The 20,067-nt window shown below is 35.0% G+C and overlaps 3 protein-coding genes across 3 annotated transcripts; 2 read left to right on the forward strand and 1 right to left on the reverse strand.

Annotated features, from left to right (window-relative positions):
• LOC101890373 (cytochrome P450 6a9-like) lies at positions 1–2,876 on the forward strand. Its single transcript, NM_001309011.1, is given in 2 exon segments — positions 1–1,102; positions 2,379–2,876. Coding segments are annotated over 2 exon segments (1,521 nt in total). The 3' UTR covers positions 2,798–2,876.
• Positions 2,877–8,172: 5,296 nt separating this feature from the next.
• Positions 8,173–9,808, forward strand: LOC101891761 (cytochrome P450 6a9). Its single transcript, NM_001305120.1, is given in 2 exon segments — positions 8,173–9,308; positions 9,367–9,808. Coding segments are annotated over 2 exon segments (1,548 nt in total). The 5' UTR covers positions 8,173–8,182; the 3' UTR covers positions 9,789–9,808.
• Positions 9,809–13,648: 3,840 nt separating this feature from the next.
• Positions 13,649–15,316, reverse strand: LOC101890543 (cytochrome P450 6a2-like). The gene is given in 2 exon segments (NM_001365577.1): positions 13,649–14,105; positions 14,179–15,316. Coding segments are annotated over 2 exon segments (1,530 nt in total). The 3' UTR covers positions 13,649–13,713.
• Between the last annotated feature and the right edge of the window lie 4,751 nt (positions 15,317–20,067).

Genomic DNA, 20,067 nt, shown 5'->3' on the forward strand with positions numbered 1-20,067 from the left:
ATGTCTTTGTCGTTCGTGTTATTTACGATCGTGTGTGGCCTGTTGGCATACCTCGTCAGCGTGTTGAATAAGAAACGCTCCTATTGGCAGTCATTGGGCATCCCGTGCGAGGAACCCCATTTCCTGTTCGGCAGCCTGTGGGGTATTCAGACATCACGTGGATTTTGGGAGATCTGGGAACAATACTATAATCGTTTTAAGGGCATGGGTCCATTTGCCGGCTTCTATTGGTTCTTGCGTCCGGCGGTCTTTGTCTTAGATCCCGAATTGGTGAAGAATATTTTAATTAAGGATTTCACAAAATTCACCGATCGTGGTTTCTATCACAACGAGAAAGATGACCCATTGACGGGTCAGTTGTTCCTTTTGGACGGTTCGAAATGGAAAAATATGCGAAATAAGTTGTCGCCCACATTTACCTCGGGCAAGATGAAATTTATGTTTCCCACTGTGACCAAGGTGGGAGAAGAGTTCATTGAGGTGTTGAATCACATGGTGGCCGAGGAGGGTAGTGTGGTGGAGGTCAAGGATTTGCTGGCCCGTTTCACTACAGATGTCATTGGTACCTGTGCCTTTGGCATTGAGTGCAGTAGCCTTAAGGACCCCAATGCCGAGTTTCGGGTCATGGGTAAGAAATTCTTGGTGGAACAGAGACACAATCGTTTGGTCATAGCCTTTATGGCCAGTTTTGTGGACTTGGCCCGGAAAATGGGTCTCAAACAGACCCCCGACGATATTGAGGCATTCTTTATGCGCATTGTACGCGAAACGGTAGAATACCGCGAGAAGAATAATATTCGCCGCAATGACTTTATGGATATGTTGATCGATTTGAAGAATAAGAAGCTCATGAAATCCGATCATGGTGATGAGTTGACCAATCTGTCGCTGGAGGAGATTGCCGCTCAGGCTTTTGTATTTTTCAATGCAGGCTTTGAAACCTCTTCGACCACTTTGGGTTTTACTTTGTATGAGTTGGCCCAGAATCAGGAGATTCAGGACAAGGCCCGAAAGGAGGTGTTGGAGAAATTGGAGAAGTATCAAGGGGAGCTGAGCTATGAGTGTATGAAGGAAATGCATTATTTGGAGCAGATATTGTCAGGTGAGTGGGTGGGGGGAGGTTGGGAACTCGAATTTGAGAGAAAGAAGAGAGAGAGAAAGAGAGGTAGGCTCTGAAATTGGTGAGGATATTATCGGGTGAATGGGAGAGAGGTTGGGAACTCGAATTTGCTGCAGGAGAGAAGCTGAAATTCATGTGAGGGGGGTAGGGAACTCGAATTTGAGAAAAAAAAGAGAGGGATAGGCTGTAAAATCTAGAGCTGAAATAGTTCAAAGAGAATTTTACTTTGTGAGAGAAACTAAAATTCAAGTAGGGGAGGGTGGGTCGAGAACTCGAATTTGAGAGAAAGAAAAGAGAGAGATGGATAGGCTTGGCAATAGGGAGCCGTGAAATTGGAGCAGATATTATCGTGAGAGTGTGCCGGGTGGAGAGGGGTGGGTGTTGTGAGCTCGTATTTGAGAAAAGAGAGAGAGAGAGAGAAAGAATATTTCAAAGATACATTTGCTGTAGGAGAGAAGCTAAAATTCATGTGAGGGGGTGGGGGTCGATAACTCGAATTTCAGAAAAAAAGAGAGAGATAGACTGTGAAATCTAGAGCAGAAATATTTCAAAGAGAAATTTGCTTTGGGAGAGAAACTGAAATTCGAGGGGTGTGTTCGAGAACTCGAGTTTGAGAAAAAGAGAGAGAGAGATAGGCTGTGTAATCTAGAGCTGAAATCTTTCAAAGAGAAATTTGCTTCGGGAGAGAAACTTAAATTCAAGGAAGCAAAAACAAAAATTTTCAGAATTTTTTTTAAGAATTTCAAAACCAAATTCTCAAAATTGAAACTTAAAAACATAAATTGGTTTCGGGAAATATTTAAAGTCCAGGGGAGTAGAAACTGATTTTTTTGTCCAAATTTTTTATTGAAAACTGAAGGACAATTAATTCTGAATTTCAAAATCAAATTCTGAAAATTTATGAAGAGAGAGTTCATACTAAGAGAGAAGAAGGATGAAAAGGAATTGTTTTAGACATCCAACAACAGAACAGCAAAAACTAAAAGAGTGCTCGGCAAGAGAAGCATTTGCTCTTTTTCGAAGGAATTTTACTCTCACTCGAACATAAACACTCTTTATTCGAATTTGAGCGAATTTGTCAGAGGTCCGGTTCATAATACGATAAAGAAATTTAGTTTCTCATCCCCCTCAAAAATTATTAGTTATTTTTTCCCTTTCTCAATTTTTTTAATATTTTTTTCTTTTGTTTTAATTTTTTTATTATTTTTTTTCTTTTTTTTTTAATTTTTTATTATTTTTTCTGACTTTCCCTTTTCAGAAACCCTTCGCATGTACACCGTCCTGCCCATTCTGAATCGCATGGCCCTGGAGGATTATGTGGTGCCGGGCAATCCGAAATATGTGATCAAAAAGAATATGCAAATCCTCATCCCCGCCGGAGCCATACATCGCGATGAACGTTACTATCCCAATCCGAATACATTCAATCCCGATAACTTCTCCCATGACAAAGTCACGGAACGTGATTCAGTGTTGTTTTTGCCCTTTGGCGAAGGACCGCGTAATTGCATCGGCCTGCGTTTTGGCAAAATGCAAGCCCTCGTCGGCCTGGCTCTGCTGTTGAAAAATTTCCGTTTTTCCGTTTGCCAGGAAACCCAAATTCCCCTGACCTATAGCAAGGAATCATTTTTGATAAGTACCGATAAGGGTATTTATTTGAGGGTTGAAAAAAATTAAAGCGGCGTAATTTTTGTAAATAATTGTAACAAACATTAAACAAACAAATTGAAATTGTAATAAAAAAAGAAAACAAAAACTGCATTGTAATCTAATGAGGGGGCACTGGTTTTATGGCTGATGACCGAACGTTAAGCGGTTTTATCAACTAATTGAAAACTAATATAGCTACAAACACAGGGTTGTCTAACCGATGAAAAATAAAGTTTCAGGGGGAAAAGGAGCCAAGAATTAAAAAATTGATAGATAGATTTTTTTTCAGATTTTTTCCACCTTGGAAAGGAGGGTTTATTGACTTTGTCATTCCGTCTGTCTGTTGAAATCACGATACAGCCCACATTATTTGACGTAGAGCGTCAAAATTTAGCAGAACAATTTGTATTGTGCCTAGGATAGGATATATCGGTCCACGTTTTGGTATAGTCCCCATATAACAGTATTCGGTATTTTGATGATTTTTGCCACATTTTTTCGCGGATTTGTCTAAAAATTGGTATTTGAGAGTCATAATGGGTTCTAGCTCCGTTGGCGAAATATTGTAGGTATAGGTCCACGTTTTGGTATAGTCCCCATATAATACCTCCCGATATTCCGTATTTTAATGATTTTTGCCTTACTTTTTAAAATAAATTTTGTCTAAAAATTGGTATTTGAGGGTCATAATGGGTTCTAGGTCCGTTGTCGAATAGGTATAGGTCCACGATTTGGTATAGTCCTCATATAACGGTACCTCCCGATATTCGGTATTGTAACGATTTTTGCCCTATTTTTCACGGATTTGTCTAAAAATTGGTATTTGAGGGTCATAATGGGTTCTAGCTCCGGTGGCGAATAGGTATAGATCCACATTTTTGTATAGCCCCCATATAAAGATATCTCCCGATATTCGGTATTTCGATTGTTTTTGTCACATTTTTTCACGAATTTGTCTAAAAATTGGTATTTGAGGGTCATAATGGGTCCACATTTTTATATAGCCCCATATAACGGTACCTCCCGATATTCGCTATATTGATGACTTTTGCCACATTTTCCCACGAATTTGTCTAAAAATTGATATTTGTGGGTCGTAATGGCTTCTAATGTTTCCATTACCCTAATGTGGAGGGTATTAAAAGTTCAGCCCGGTCTAATTAAATTTTTTTTTACTTATTTAGATATTCTTTGGGGCTACAGACTTACAGACTTTTTTCTTTAGGGCACAGATAATTTTTAGGTATTTTTCAAAGCCAATGGAGAACATCAATTTCCTACTTTTTTTCAATAATTTTCTAAAAAGTGCTGTCTATAGTTTTAAAAAAATATTTTCTCTGCCAAAAGAATCTGCAAACTAATAAAAATTTCAGGGGATATGGAAATCTTGGCCTATATATTTTTTTTTTGTTTTTTCGTTTCTTTCTAAGTTTGTTCGGAGTACATGAGTTCTGTACTTAGGTTTTTTTATCAATATATTAGACAAAGCAAAAAAAAGGAGTTAATTTTCGAAATTCTACATGGGTTATATGATAATAAAATATTTGTTGATTAGATAACAAAATATTGAGTTTTACCAATGTCTAATACACATTGCCTTCGGACATTTAATACACAATTAATCATGTCTTTGTACAAAAAAAAAAAAAATAAAATATTTTTTTAATTTAATTTTTATAATGTTTTATTTTTTATTTATTTATTTATTTTATTTTATTTTTTTATTTATTTATTTATTTTATTTTTTTTTTTTTTTTTGATGTCTAATATATTTTGCAGGCATGGATTTTGAAAATTCTCTCTCATATTGACATCTTTATTCGAAAGGTACTGTTTATAAACAAACCAGATTAATTGTTTCCTAGCATGAGTACGGATGCACGTACAACAATTCCAATTGTGTATCTATGGACCATGATATCATCAATTTTGATAAAATGAAGGCCTCATAATTAGCAGGCCTTTTATCGATATATTTGATTAGATTAAAGCCATAGGTGTTCATCCACACACGCTGCCGTAATATCAAACTTATCTCTGATCTCTTTCAGCTCTTTTTCAGTCATCGGTTGTTAAACAAGCAGACATTAGTCTTCCACAAATTCTCTCTCTCTCCCTCATATTTTTGGAGACCTATGATTCAAACACACAATGTGTAGGGAGCAAAGTTATATATAGGTTAGAAAAGAAAGCTTTAATGTATTACCCATTGCATTACGTTACTCATTACTGTCGGAGATGCAAGTATAATTTAATCATCATAAGGGCCTTAATATAACAAATAAAAAAAAAAACAGTAAAGAAAATCTTAAAATCGGAGTGCATATTACGGCTGTGGGTAACAAATATAACAAATCGGATGAACAATAGATATGGGAGCTATAGCTATATCTGAATCGATCTTCACCAAACTTGACATACTAGCTTCTACACTCAATTCGGTCGTAAGTGCCAAATTTCATCCCATTTGGACAAATATTAGACGTTTGGTGCACAATAAAATTTAAATCGGACGAAGTTATATATGGGAGCAATAACCAAATCTGAACCGATCTCGATAAAATTTGGCAAAGATATTTCTGAGCTGTATTTGATATATTTCCCTGAATATCGTTGTTACGGAGTACATATTACGGCTGTGGGTAACAAATATAACAAATCGGATGAACAATAGATATGGGAGCTATAGCTATATCTGAACCGATCTTCACTAAATTTGACATACTAGCTTCTAGACTCAATTCAGTGGTAAGGGCCAAATTTCATCCCATTTGGACAAATATTAGACGTTTGGTGCACAATAAAAAGTAAATCGGACGAAGTTATATATGGGAGCTATATCCAAATCTGAACCGATCTCGATAAAATTTAGCAAACGTATTTCTGAGCTATATTTGATATATTTCCCTAAATATTCCTGCTACGGAGTGCATATTACGGCTGCAAAGGACAAAAATAACAAATCGGATGAACAATAGATATGGGAGCTATAGCTATATCTGAACCGATCTTCACCAAATTTGACATACTAGCTTCTAGACTCAATTCGATCGTATGTGCCAAATTCCATCCCATTTGGAAAAATATTAGATGTTTGGTGGACAAAAAAAAGTAAATCGGACGGAGCTATATATGACAGCTATATCCAAATGTGAACCGATCTCGTTAAAATTTAGCAAACGTATTTCTGAGCTGGATTTGATATATTTCCCCAAATATTCTTGTTACAGAGTGCATATTACGGCTGCGAAGGACTAAAATAACAAATCGGATGAACAATATATATGGGAGCTATAGCTATATCTGAACCGATTTCCATCAAATTTGGCATACTTATTTTCAGGCCTAATTTGGTTGTATGTGCAAAGATCCATACTATTCGGGCTGATATTACACGTTTGGTGCACAATAAAAGGGTTCGTCCTTGGGCCAAACAAATGATCTGTGAAAAATTTCATCTGGATAGGGCAATAAATGCGAACTGTACTTTGTTTACAAAAATACATGGACAGACGGACGAACGGACGGACATGCATAAATCGACTCAGAATGTGATTCTATGCAGATCAGTCATCAAAAGGAACTATGGGTCTATCTCGTTTCCTTTTGCCTGTTACAAACAAATGCACAAAGACATAATACCCTGACCACCTTGTGGTGTAGGGTATAAAAATTATATATACAGGGTGAGTTAAAAAAACTGCAACCAAGTCAAAAGCCACAGTTTTTACTTTTTTTTTAAATTTTATTGAAAGAAAGCAAAAATATCGGAAATAGCATCAAATTGTAGAATAAGTTTAGATTTGCTCGAATTGGTCACCTTTGCCACGAATTATGACCTTCAAGCGGCCAATGAAACCGTCACACGCTGCCAAATGTTGCTCTGCCGTATTCTGGCCCATTTCCGGCGAAGCGCTTGCTTGAGGTGATCGACACTTTGGTAATATTTAGTGCCAACCTTGTTTTCTAAAATACTCCAGACACAATAGTCCAGCGGATTGGTATCCAGACATTTAGGCCGGTGGCCATTGTTCGCTGGAAATGAAGCGAGGAACCTCATTTTGCAACCACTCTTGGCTGGCGCGTGCTGAGTGCGCTGAGTACTGAGTCCTGTTGGAATGTCCAAGGTCTGCGGCAAAAATGTTTGCGTGCCCAAGCCTTTAGTACAACCTCCAGAATATCCTCGCTATAAGGTCTGCGGCCAAAATAATATTCGGCATTTACTCTGATTAATACGAGCGGAGAGTGACCATCGGCTGTTATGGCGGCCCACACCATCACCATTGCCGGCGCTTGAGTTCTGGTGGGCAACCGAAGTAGCACATTTTCAACTGACCTCCTTGGCAAGTAAACACGAGCGGATCATTTTATTTGTTTACAAACTGCTGCTGGACAAGGAATGTTTTCTCATCGGAGACGGAGAAAACTAAATTCGGCAGTTCACCACTTTCGGCCAAGCAAAGCAACGTTTAAGCTCTTTAGAGTCTATTTTCTTTCTGTTGCGGTGTAAGTTCTTGGACTTTTTGGAATTTCAATGACATCACCCCGAGCTTCATTCATTTTTCAATATTTGCCGAATGGAATATTGCGATACATTCAGCTCACAAGCCATTTTTAGGCCTTGCCACTGCGACGCGGGTTTCGATCAAGTCGCTTCTTTAATTTTCGAACCATTTTTGCTGATGTTGCTGTTTTATTCCGTCCACTTCCTTGACCTTGGGTCTACGTCACCAGTATCACGGTAACGAGCAATGGTACGAGACACAAAAGATTTATTCACATTTCAAAGCTGGAGTGCTCTGACGATAGCCACTTGGGGGTTTCCAGCCAAATATAAAGAAATCACGCTTGAATTCCATCACGAATAACTTTTTTTCTGGAAAATTCTCACCAAAATGCTTTTGTACGCTTGTAAACAATATAATGACCTGTCACCGGAATAATTTTCACAGATGTCGGACGAGTGGCTTAGAAATGACAGCAGTCTGAAGTAGGTTGCAGGTTTTTCATCTAACCCTGAATATATTGGTTTTTTTGACTTTAGTTCAGGAACAGCTGTTTTATTTCAAAAATGTATTTTTTTAGCATTCCATGCCATCAGAGGCCCGCTCCGGGCTCACTCGCAATTTCATATCCACCTCTGGAAAAATAATTTTTATTTTAATTTCACGCAAAAACGTAGTATCTGTTTAATCGATTCGAGTGCGAATAGACAAAAGCTCCACAGCGGTGAGAAAAAGCTTTTATTTTTTGTTTGGGAGAGGGAGAGGAGAATAAGATGTCATGTCATTTCCAAAAGCTTTTCATCTCTTTGCCTCCGCAGCTCAGCTTTTGGCCAAACAACAACACTCAGTGCAAAACTACGATTAGTCTCAGAGGCATTCACGCTCACATCGCACGTCGAAAAAAAAAATGTGGCTCTCCGGCATTCTGGTGGGGCTTGTTGTCACCCTGATTAGCTACCTGGTGCTGCTAATGAAACGACGCCTCAACTACTGGCATTCGCGCAATGTTCCATGTGAAAGACCCAGCTTGCTTCTGGGCAATTTCAAGGGTATGAGAACCAAGTACTCTTTTCCCGAAATTTGGATGAATTACTACAAAAAGTTCAAGGGATCTGGGCCATTTGCTGGATTCTTTTGGTTCTCGCATCCGGCTGTTTTCGTTTTGGATTTGGAATTAATTAAAAACATTCTCACCAGGGATTTCAATAAATTCATGGATCGTGGTTTCTTTCACAATGAACAGGATGATCCGCTGACGGGGCATTTATTTTTCCTCGACGGCCTGAAATGGAAATCGTTGAGACAGAAGCTGACACCCACCTTCAGTTCGGGTAAAATTGCCAAAATGTTTCCCATGGTTAAGAATTTGACGGGACGCCTAATGGAGACCATGGAGGAGAAGCTTGAGGACTCCGAGAAGCAGGAGGATGAAAATGCAAAACATGTTTTGGAAATGAAAGATCTCTTGGCCAGATTTGGTACCGATGTCATTGGCTGCTGTGCCTTTGGCATTGATTGCAACAGTCTCTCCGATCCTGAGGCAAAATTCCACATCATGGGCCAACGTTTGTTTAGTGAGCCCCGCAATGGCCAGCTGGGTAATGCCTTGGCCTTCAACTTTCCTGAACTGGTGCAGAAGTTACACATGAAGGTCATACCCGATGAAATCAGTGAATTTTTCATGGATTTGGTTAAGAAGACCATTCAGTCGAGAGAGGAAAATCCCACGGAAAGGGATGACTTTTTGGCCCTGCTCATGGAGTTGAGGGAGAGCAAGCAAATCAAAACGGAAGATGGAGAGGAGACAAAATCCCTTACCTTGGAGGAAATTGCGGCCCAAATTGTCTTGTTTTTCTTGGCAGGCTATGAGACCTCCTCCACAACAGTGGGGTTTGCTCTTTACGAATTGGCCCGGCATCAGGAGATACAAAATCGTTTGAGGCAGGAAGTCAACGAAATATGGGTGAAATATGGCAAGGATTTTACCTATGAAAGTGTGAAGGACATGACCTATCTGCAGCAGGTTATACAGGGTAGGTCAAAATGGAATTTCCAAAAACAACAAAATTATTAAAAATTTTTTATTTTTAGAAACCCTACGCCTCTACATACCGGTGCCCGTTCTGAATCGCAAATGCCTGGAAGATTATCCGGTGCCCGGTCATGATGAAAAATATCTCATCAAAAAGGGCATGAATGTCATCATACCCGTGCTGGCCATACAGCGGGATGAGGAATTCTTCCCCCAACCCGAAGAATTCAATCCGGATAACTTTGAAGCCAGTCGTTGCAAGGATCGAGAATCAGTCGTCTACATGCCCTTTGGGGAGGGTCCACGCAACTGCATTGGCAAGAGATTTGGTGAAATGCAAACAGGCTTGGTTCTGGCCACTCTCATTAAAAAATTCAAATTTTCCACTTGCCCCCAAACTCAAATACCGGTGATCTTTAACAAGGAGACTTATTTCTTGGGTGCCGGCCATGGCATCCACTTGAGGGTGGAGAAGATTTGAGAGAACGAGATAACGAAATCGAAAATTAATTTATTTTTTATATTTTTTATTATATGTCTGAAAGTGTGTATCTGGTCAATGTTAAATAGAAGTGTTATGAGGTCATAATTGAATGAATTGAAGTGTGTGTGTGTGTGAGTTCATTGTTCAAATTGGCGGCATGTGTTTATTTTCAAAATCATGGAAAGTTTTTCTAGACAATTAAAGAGAATGGAGAAGAAAAACAGGGGATTTGAAAATGTTCTCTTCTTAGGAAAAGAGGAGTATTCTTAAAAACACACATTTGGTGAAAACTCGTTTTTAAAAATCATGATTTAGTGGTCTTTTGGAGAGATGTTCCTGAAAACTCCTGTGGGGTGGAAAAATATAATTCACGTTTGGTTGGGAACATATTTTTTAAAAATTGAATCCGATGATACCTCTGGAAAATATTTTACAAAAAATCCATTTTTGGTGGTGCGGAGGTACACAGGGAAAATATATTAATAAGAAATTTCTTTAAACGGATTTTTTTTTTAAAAACAGCCCCTCTGGCATTTTGTTGATGCTCTGTTATGATACACATGAAAAATACACCTTTGGTGGGGTCTAAATGTCCTTAAAAGAGGATATTTGAATCAACAACTACCTTCGAAAAAATATTTAAAAAAAAACAGGACTTCTGGCAAACTATGCTCGAAAAATTGTACCGCCTAAAATCTTAAAAAGCATCGACTTCTCGAATAGTAAAGGAATTCGTAAGGACTTCGAAAGACCATTAAAATTTCATGACTTTTAGAATCGAAAAAGAAAACAAATATGTTTACAAAAATTAAAAAATAAATATTTTTTAAGGTTTCAAAAAGTAGACGTAGATTTTAATGATATTTACAAAAAATCAAAACTTTTAGAATTTAAAAAAAAAATTAAAAGTGAAAAGAAATTAAGAATTAACTTCGGATTGGTTGATTTTTAGAGAACTATTTTTATTTTAAATCTTTTGCGAATTTTAGAAGTCTGGACTTTTTGTAAAAATCGTTAAAATCCACTATTTCCTGAAATCATAAAAAAATATTTAACAAGTAAAAAAGCTGTAAGTTCGGCCGGCCGACCTTTGAATAGCCTCGACCATTTAAAACGAATTTGGCAATTTTCAAAAAATATAACCCGTTAAAAATTCTGTTCAAATCTTAAAAATACCGAATGTAGCAGTTATGTTAGGGTCTATACGACGACGTGGACCTGCATTTTCAAGTTTTGTCTCAAGCCCTGCCAATATTCAAATGCGATACTTGAAAAAAATTCGGTGAATAATGCCGCAAAAATCATCAAAATACCGAATATCGGGAGGTACGGTTATATGGGGGCTATACGAAGACGTGAACCAGCACAGAAAATTTTTGTGTCACGGGCTGTAGTATCCATTACGAACTTCAAATACCAAATTTCATCAATCATCAATATACCGAATATCGGGAGGTGCCGTTACATGAGGGCTATACAAAGGCGAGGACTTGCACAGAAAATTTTCTGTAATAGGCTGTATTATTCATTACGAACATCAAATACCAAATTTGAAAGATTTCCAGAAAATAATGTCGCTTAAATCACAAAAATACCGAATATCGGGAGGTACCATTATATGGGGGCTATACTAAAACGTGGACCTATAGGGCCCATTTTCAATACCAAAAGTCCTGCAGGCATAATACACATTTAAGTAAAATTTTATCAACCTACCTCATTTCGTTCGAAAGCTAGAGTGATTTCCACAGAGGGATGGACGGACAGACGGACGGACATCGCTACATTGACATAGAATTTTATGCTGATCAAGAATATATATACTTTGTGGGGTGTAAAATGTAGATTTCGAGGTGCTTAATATACCCCCCATACTATGGTGGAGGGTATAAAAATAAAAATATTTTGGACTCCATAAAAAATATTTAAATTAAAAAAAAATCATTTTCAATATCCTCGTCTTCTAGGGTCTTTGAAAAAAATCCTTGAAATCTTCACGACTTTTAAAGTCCTTAAAAAATAGTCTCGACTTCCAGTGTGCTTGAAAAAAATTTTGAGGTTGAAAAAAATCCCTTCAAAAATTCATGACATCTATAGTTTTTCAAAAACAGAAAAAATATTTTTTTTTTACAAAGTTTCTTTCAAAATCCATGAAAATTTTTCAAAATTGAAAAATATTCTTTAAAATCAACAATTTCTAGAGGCCGTAAAAAAGTTTAAACCAACGACTTTAAACGTCTTTGAAAAATATTCCGTAAAAATGCGAACGTCCCTAAAAAAGTATTCTTTGATTAAAATTGAAAATAAAAATATTTTGGAATCCTTAAAATAATATTTAAATAAAAAAAAAATCCTTTTCAATATCTTCGCGTTTGAAAAAAAAAACTCCTTGACTTTTAAGAATCCTTAAAAATATACTTGTCTTCTATAGACCTTAAAAACAACATCGAGCTTGAAAAAATATCCTTCCAAAAATGCATGACTTTTTTAGTCCTTGAAAAAAATAAGTTTTGAAAAATATTCTTTAAAAATCTATGAAAAAAATTCAAAATTGAAAAATATTCTTTAAAAATCAACAATTTCTAGAGGCCGTAAAAAAGCTTACACCAACGACTTTAAACGTCCTTGAAAATATTCCATAAAAATGCACGACGTCCTTAGCGTCCTTAAAAAAGTATTCTTTAATAAAAATTGAAAATACAAATATTTTGGAATCCCTAAAACATATTTAAATTGAAAAAAAAATCCTTTTCAATATCTTCGTCTTTGAAAAAAAAATCCTTGAAAACTCCTTGACTATTAAGAGTCCTTAAAAATATACTTGTCTTCTATAGTCCTTAAAAACAATATTGAGGTTGAAAAAATATCCTTCCAAAAATTTATGACTTTTTTGGTCCTTGAAAAAAAAAAAGTTTTGAAAAATATTCTTTAAAAATCCATGACGTCCTCGGAAAAAATTTCAAAATTGAAAAATATTCTTTAAAAATCAAGAATTTCTAGAGGCCGAAAAAAGTTTAACCCAACGATTTTAAACGTCCTTGAAAATATTCCGTAAAAATGCACGACTTTCAGCGTATTTAAAAAAAGTATTGTTTAATTAAAATTAAAAAAAAAAATATTTTGGAATCCCTAAAAAATATTTCGATTGAAAAAAATCCTTTCCAATATAATCTTCTCCTAGTGTCCTTGAAAAAAATCCTTGAATACTCCTTGACTTTTAAGAATCTTTAAAAATGTACTTGTCTTCTACAGTCCTTAAAAACAATATTGGGGTTAAAAATATGTCCTTCCAAAAATTCATGACTTTTTTAGTCCTTGAAAAAAATAAGTTTTTAAAAATATTCTTTAAAAATCCATGACGTCCTCGGAAAAAATTTCAAAATTGAAAAATAATCTTTAAAAATTAAAAATTTCTAGAGGCCGAAAAAAGTGTAAACCAACTACTTTAAGCGTCCTTGAAAAATATTCCTTAAAAAATGGAAGCGTCCTTAAAGAAGTATTGTTTAATTAAAATTGAAAATATTTTGGAATCCTTGAAAAATATTTAAATTGAAAAAATCCTTTTCAATATCCTCTTCTTCTAGTGTCCTTGAACAAAAAATATTTCTTTAAAACCTCAAATTTTTAAAGATCTTAAAAAAATATTCAAATTACCAATTTCAATTTTATTGCGCCCATTTGTCTAATATTCGTTTAACTAGAATGGATTTCGACACATCAGAACCAATTCAGCGTAAAAGCAAGTACTTCACATTTTGTTAAAAACCGATTCACACATAGCTATAGCTCCCATACATATGTTTCATCCAATTTCGGGTTTTGAAAAAATCATAGACACCATTTTTTTTTCAAAAATTATCAATATTTTAACATTTAACATTTTCTTTATATTTCTTGCATTAAATACGCCTTATTTTCAGCGTTATACCCCCAAAGGATTTAGATTGAAACTTGGTATGACAAAGTCCACAGGAATTTTGGTTGCATCACACAACTCAAAACGGAACATCCTTAGCAGCTGAACCAAACCAACGCTGGCTTGCATTCGGCCAAAACGCATGCCAATACAATTACGTGGTCCATCTCCAAAGGGTAGATAGGTACAGGAGCGTATATTCTTAACATTCATGGGACTGAAACGTTCCGGATCAAATTTCTCAGGTTGGGGAAAATATTCCGCATCATGATGATAGCTCTCGGAGGGTATAATCACCATGGTGCCTTTTTCGATATAATATCTGGGATTTGAGGTTTCATAGCGGGCGGTGGATTTGCGAAACAGGGCTGGAGCCACGGGGTATTTGCGCAGGGTCTCTGTGGGGAAAGAGGGAAAGAGAGAGGGATTTGAAACTTTTTTCTCTTCTAGTTATTCATTTTTAAAACTCACCTGATATCACCTGATCCAGATACACCATATCCTTCATACATTCATAGCTAAAGTTCTGTTGATGTTTTTCCAGAACCTCACAAATTTCTTGCCTTAATTTATCTTGAATTCCCAAGTTCTGGGCCAATTCATACAGGGCATAACTCATCGTAGTGGAGGAGGTATCAAAACCTGCCACAAAAAACACAAAGGCCTGGGCTGCCAATTCCTCAATTGTAAACTGCTCCTCCCCCTCCTTTTCGTGGACTTGATTTTTCAATTCTATCAGCATATCCATAAAATCGCAACGTTTGACGTGTTCTCTCTCCCGATACTCAATGGTATTCCGGACAATACCCATGTAAAAATTGTGAACTTCTTCGGGTATAATTTGCATTCTCAATTTCTGGGCCAATTCGGGGAAGGCATGTATCAGACCCTCCGCAATGCGGTTGTGTCGCCTTTGGGTAAAGAATTTCCTACCCATTTCACAGAATTCCGCCGTGGGGTCTTTCAGACTATTGCACTCCAAGCCAAAGGCACACTCGCCAATAACATCGGCCGTGAAACGTCCCAGAATTTCAGTCAACTCCATTTGGCGGCTCTCATTTTCACCCACCACATTCAGGAATACCTTTTGCAACTCCTCTCCCACCCTCACCACCGTGGGATACATAATCTTCATTTTTCCCGAGGTAAATGTGGGCGACAGCTTTGTTCTTAGCCGCTTCCATTTGGGTCCATCCAAGGAGAACAGATTACCCGTCAACGGATCATCCCGGGTATTGTGAAATAGCCCCCGCCGATCGAAAGTTGTGAAATCTTTTATCAAAATATTTTTCGCCAGCTCAGGGTCTGTTACCAACACCGCCCTCTGCATGTGAAAATAGAAGCCGGCAAATGGTCCGGTTCCCTTGAATTTCGCGTAGGTCTCACGAAAGATTTGGACAAAATGTTTGCTATGCATCCATTCGTGCATATTTCCGGCGGGAATTTTTGGCTCATTGTGAGGCACTCCACGTCTCTGCCAATAGGAGAAATGGTAGTTTATCCATAGCCAGAGAAGGGGGAAGAGGGCGGCCAAAAAAGTTATCAAACACCAAACCATCGTTGCCGATCGAAGACAACCAAGCGTTTGAGAGCTCTCTGACAGAAGCATTGAGTTTTATAGGCCTACAATTGGGAGAGTTGTTCTCAGAGAGAAGAAAATAGTTTTGGCACTCTCCCTAAAAGAGATGAGTACTGAGCTCAGCTGTTTTCATTCCCGTGATGCAATAGGGTTACCAAGCTCAAATATTTTTTCCTATGCAAATCTTTCCTATACAAATTTTGGCAACCTAATTTCGAACAGTAAAATGTTGAAAAATTGAAAATTAAATTTTGAAATGTTTTCTATAAAATTTCTAACTTTTTTTATCAAAAAGAGGATTTAAATTTTTTTCTGTAGAAAATAATTAGTTTGGATAGAAAGAAATGTGGATTCAACATATTTTTTATCGAAAAAATATGGATTCAAAATTTTTTCTATCGAAAGAAATTGGATTCGAAATTTTTTCTACCGAAAAAATTGAATTTAAATTTTTCTATTGAAAAAATTTGGATTCAATTTTTTTATCCATCTATCCGAAAAAAATTTGATTCGAATTTTTTCTATCCGAAAAACTTGGATTCCATTTTTTTCTATCGAAAAAATGTGGATTAGAATTTTTTTCTATGAAAAAGAAAAATTGGATTCAAATATTTTTTCTATGATGAAATGGATTTGAATTTTTTCTATGGAAAAAAAATTATAATTACTTTGTTTTTATTTTATAGCAACTGTAATCCGTAGTTGTCGAACTCAATTTTTTTCCAAAAATAATTAAAATCTCATTTAGCTGGCAGCCAGATGTGTCGTTTATTTTTATAGACCCCAAACAAAAATCAATATCAGTAACAATCTTAACCTATTTCAAACAAAATAATTCATGTTCAGTGAAAAAAATGCAAATCATGGAAGTGGTATTGAAAATGATATAGTATTTTCAAATGTGATTAGCAAAATGTTATCAAAAATCGATAGGGTTGGGCGCAAGCCACACAAAAAAAAAATGCCGAAAATTGGCAATGACAATTTGAGGTTCCCATGCAAATATGTTATCACGAAAATGATTATTTTGGGTGCAAATGAGCAGAGCAACCAAAAGGGGACAGGCCAACCAGATAGACCCTAGAGTGCGTACAGCTCATAAAAAGCTAAAAATTGGTGAGAAAATGCATTATTCGGCAGAAATAATAAGAATGTATGTTATTTTGTTATGGTATATATTAGGCATACGAATTTTTTTTGTTCAAAGACTTACAATGAAATTTAATGTAGAATAATTCTTCCTCTAACACTTTTCGGAAAAAATGAAGTATTAAGGGAGATTTCGACCCGAATTGGATAGATGTTCAATTAACAGTAACAAAAAGCAAAGACATAATTTTTAATTTTAGTACATAAATTACGAATGCAAATTTTCATAAAACCTATTGCAGCTAGGTATACGATTTATTCTGAGACTTATATTGAAATTTAGTCTAGAATGTTTTGTTCTTTAACAATTTTCACAAATAATGAAGTCTAACGGAAGATTTTGACTCGGATTGGATATGTGTTCAATTAACCGCAAAAAAGAAAACACATAATTTTCACTTTTGATACACACATTTTTATTGTAATTTTCATAAAAACTATTATACCTAGAGATGTAGTTTATTCTGAGATGTATAGTGAAATTTTGTCTAGAATATTTGTTCTTTTGAAATATTCCACCTAGAATGACATTTTATGTTACTTTTAGACCTAAATTCGGAAACAGTCAAAGGAACAATTCAACAAAAAATAGAGCACGCTTTTAACTTCAAAATATGTCTTATATATATTCTGAATTCCCGACATTTATATATTGAATATACAAGTTTCTTTTGTTCAGAGACTCAAAATGAAATTTGATGTAGAATTATTCTTCCTTTGACACTTTACCCAAAAACTGAAGTAAAAAGGGAGATTTTGACTCAGATTGGATATGTGTTCAATTAACAGCAACAAAAAGCAAAGAAATAATTTTCACTTTTAGTACATATATTTCGAATGTGATTTTCATAAAAACTATTATACCTAAATATATGATTTATTTTGAGACTTATGATGAAATTTTGTCTAGAATATTTCTTCTTTTGATAGCTTCCGCGTAAAATGAAATTTGATGTTACTTTCAGGTGTCAAATCGAAAAAAGTCAAAGGAAAAATTTATCACAAAAAATAAAGGAATATTTTCGGTTTTTTTTTTTTTGGCAACATTGAGGAAATTATTTTTTTGCTTTACAATGGAAATTAAATTTTCCTTTCTTTGGTGACCTAAAGTGAAATTTGATAGAGATTATTTTTGACCTTGACATCATCCCTCTAAAATGATGCTTTGTCTGAGATTTTTACACATACTCGAAAAAAGTGGAAAAAAATTCATCAAAAAAAAAGGAATATTTTCCTTTCTTGGCAACATTGATGCACATATTTTTTTGCTTTACAATGGAAATAATGATTTCCTTTCTTTGTTAACCTATAGTGAAATTTGATGAAGAATATTTTCTTCATGAACATCATTCCTCTAAAATGATGCTTTGTTGGAGATTTTCACATAAAGTCGCACCAAGTACGGTTTTAACCCCAAAATGTGTTTTCGCAATATTTATGATAAGTTTGTATAGTTATATATTGAATATACAAATCTTTTTTGGTCAGAGACTCGCAATGAAATTTAATCCAGAATAATTCTTCCTCTGACAGGTTTCCAAAAAAAAAAAAAAAGTATAAGGGTAGATTTTGACTCGGTTTGGATATGTGTTCAATTAAGAGCAACAAAAAGCAAAGGCATAATTTTCACTTTTGGTAGATAAATTTCGAATGTAATTTTTATAAAATCTATTGGAGCTAAAAATATGATTTATTCCGAGATGTTGTCTAAAATATTTCCGATGTTGTCTAAAATATTTCTTCTTTTGACATATTCCGTCTAAAACGAAAGTTTATGTCACTATCAGGCGCCAAATCGAAAATGGCCGAGAAATATGTCATCAGAAAAATTAGGGAATATTTTCAGCCTTTTGACGCAAATATTTTTTAGGTATACAGTTGAAATAGAAATTTCTTTCCTTTAGTGACTTATAGTGAAATTTGATAAAGAATATGTTTGTCTTTGATATTATCTCTCTAAAATGAGGCTTTGCTGGAGATTTTCGCACAAACTCGAAAAAAGTCCAAGGAAAAATTCATCCAAAAATAAAGGAATATTTTCCTTTTTTCTTGCAACATTGATGCACATATTTTTTTGATATACAATGGAAATTGAGTTTTCCTTTGTTTGGTGACTTTTAGTGAAATTTTATGAAGAATGTTTTTGTCATTAATATTATCTCGCTAGAATGATGCTTTATTGGAGATTTTCACACAAACTCACACAAAGTACGGTTTTAAAACCAAAATGTGTTTTTCAATATTTATTCGAAATTTGTATATTTTTATATTGAATATACAAATTTCTTCTGGTCAGAGACTCATTATGAAATTTGATGTAGAATAATTCTTCCTTTGATACTTTACCCAAAAACTGAAATATAAAGGTAGATTTTGACTCGAACTTGATATGTGCTAAATTAACAGCAAAAATAAGCAAAACACTGTAGTACATAAATTTTGAATCCATTTTTCATAAAAACTATTGTAACTAGATGTATGGTTAATTCTGAAAATTATAGTAATATCTTGTGTAGAATATTTCTTCTTTTGACATATTCCGCCAAAAACCAAAGTTTATGTCACTATCAGACGTCAAATCGAAAATGGCCGAGTAAAATGTCATCAAAAAAATTAGGGAATATTCTCAGTCCTTTTTGGGAACATTGATGCAAATATTTTTTAAGGTATACAGTAGAAATAGAGATTTCTTTTCTTTAGTGACTTATATTAAAATATGATGAGGAATATTTTTTCCCTTCACATCATCCCTCTAAAATGATGCTTTGTTGGAGATTTTTCCACAAACTCGAAAAAAGTCCAAGGAAAAATTCGTCCAAAAATTAAGCAACATTTTCAGTTTTTTGAGAACGTTGAGGAAACTATTTTTTTGCTATGCAGTGGAAATAGAGATTTCTCTTCTTTGGCAGCTTATAGTGAAATTTGACGAAGAATATTTTTGTCATTATCATCATCCCTCTAAAATGACGCTTTGTTGGAGATTTCCACTCAAACTCGAAAAAGTCCAAAAAAATATAAAGGAATATTTTTGGTTTTTTTGGCAACATTGATGCACATATTTTTTTGCTATGCAATGGAAATAGAGACTTCCTTTCATTAGTGACTTATAGTAAAATTTGGTGAGGAATATTTTTTTCTTTGATATCATCCTTCTAAAATTAAGCTTTGTTCGAGATTTTCGCACAAACTCGAAAAAAGTCCAAAAAAAATGTATCAAAAAATAAAGGAATATTTTCGGCTTTTTTTGGGAACATTGAGATAACTATTTTTTTGCTATGCAATGGAAATTGAGTTTTCCTTTCTTTGATGACCTAAAGTGAAATTTGATAGAGAATATTTTTGTCTTTGTCATCATCCCTCTAAAATGATGCTTTGTTGGAGATTTTCACACAAACTCACGCAAAGTACGGTTTTAACCCTAAAGTGCATTTTTGTTATATTTAAATTCCTGGCGTTTAGGTAAGATATAGACTCTTGACGTCTTCCAGGACCTATAGTAGAATTTTATAACAAATAATTTTGTGATATATTTAGACTTGCTATGAACCCGTTTAAGGGGAGTTTCAAACCATATTTTTAAAAAAAGTACCCAAAAGACCCTTTTGTTGACTCGCTTGAGGGTTAAAATTTTT

Source organism: Musca domestica, unplaced genomic scaffold (assembly GCF_030504385.1).
Source record: "Musca domestica strain aabys unplaced genomic scaffold, Musca_domestica.polishedcontigs.V.1.1 25, whole genome shotgun sequence".
NCBI classification, from domain to species: Eukaryota; Metazoa; Arthropoda; class Insecta; order Diptera; family Muscidae; genus Musca; species Musca domestica.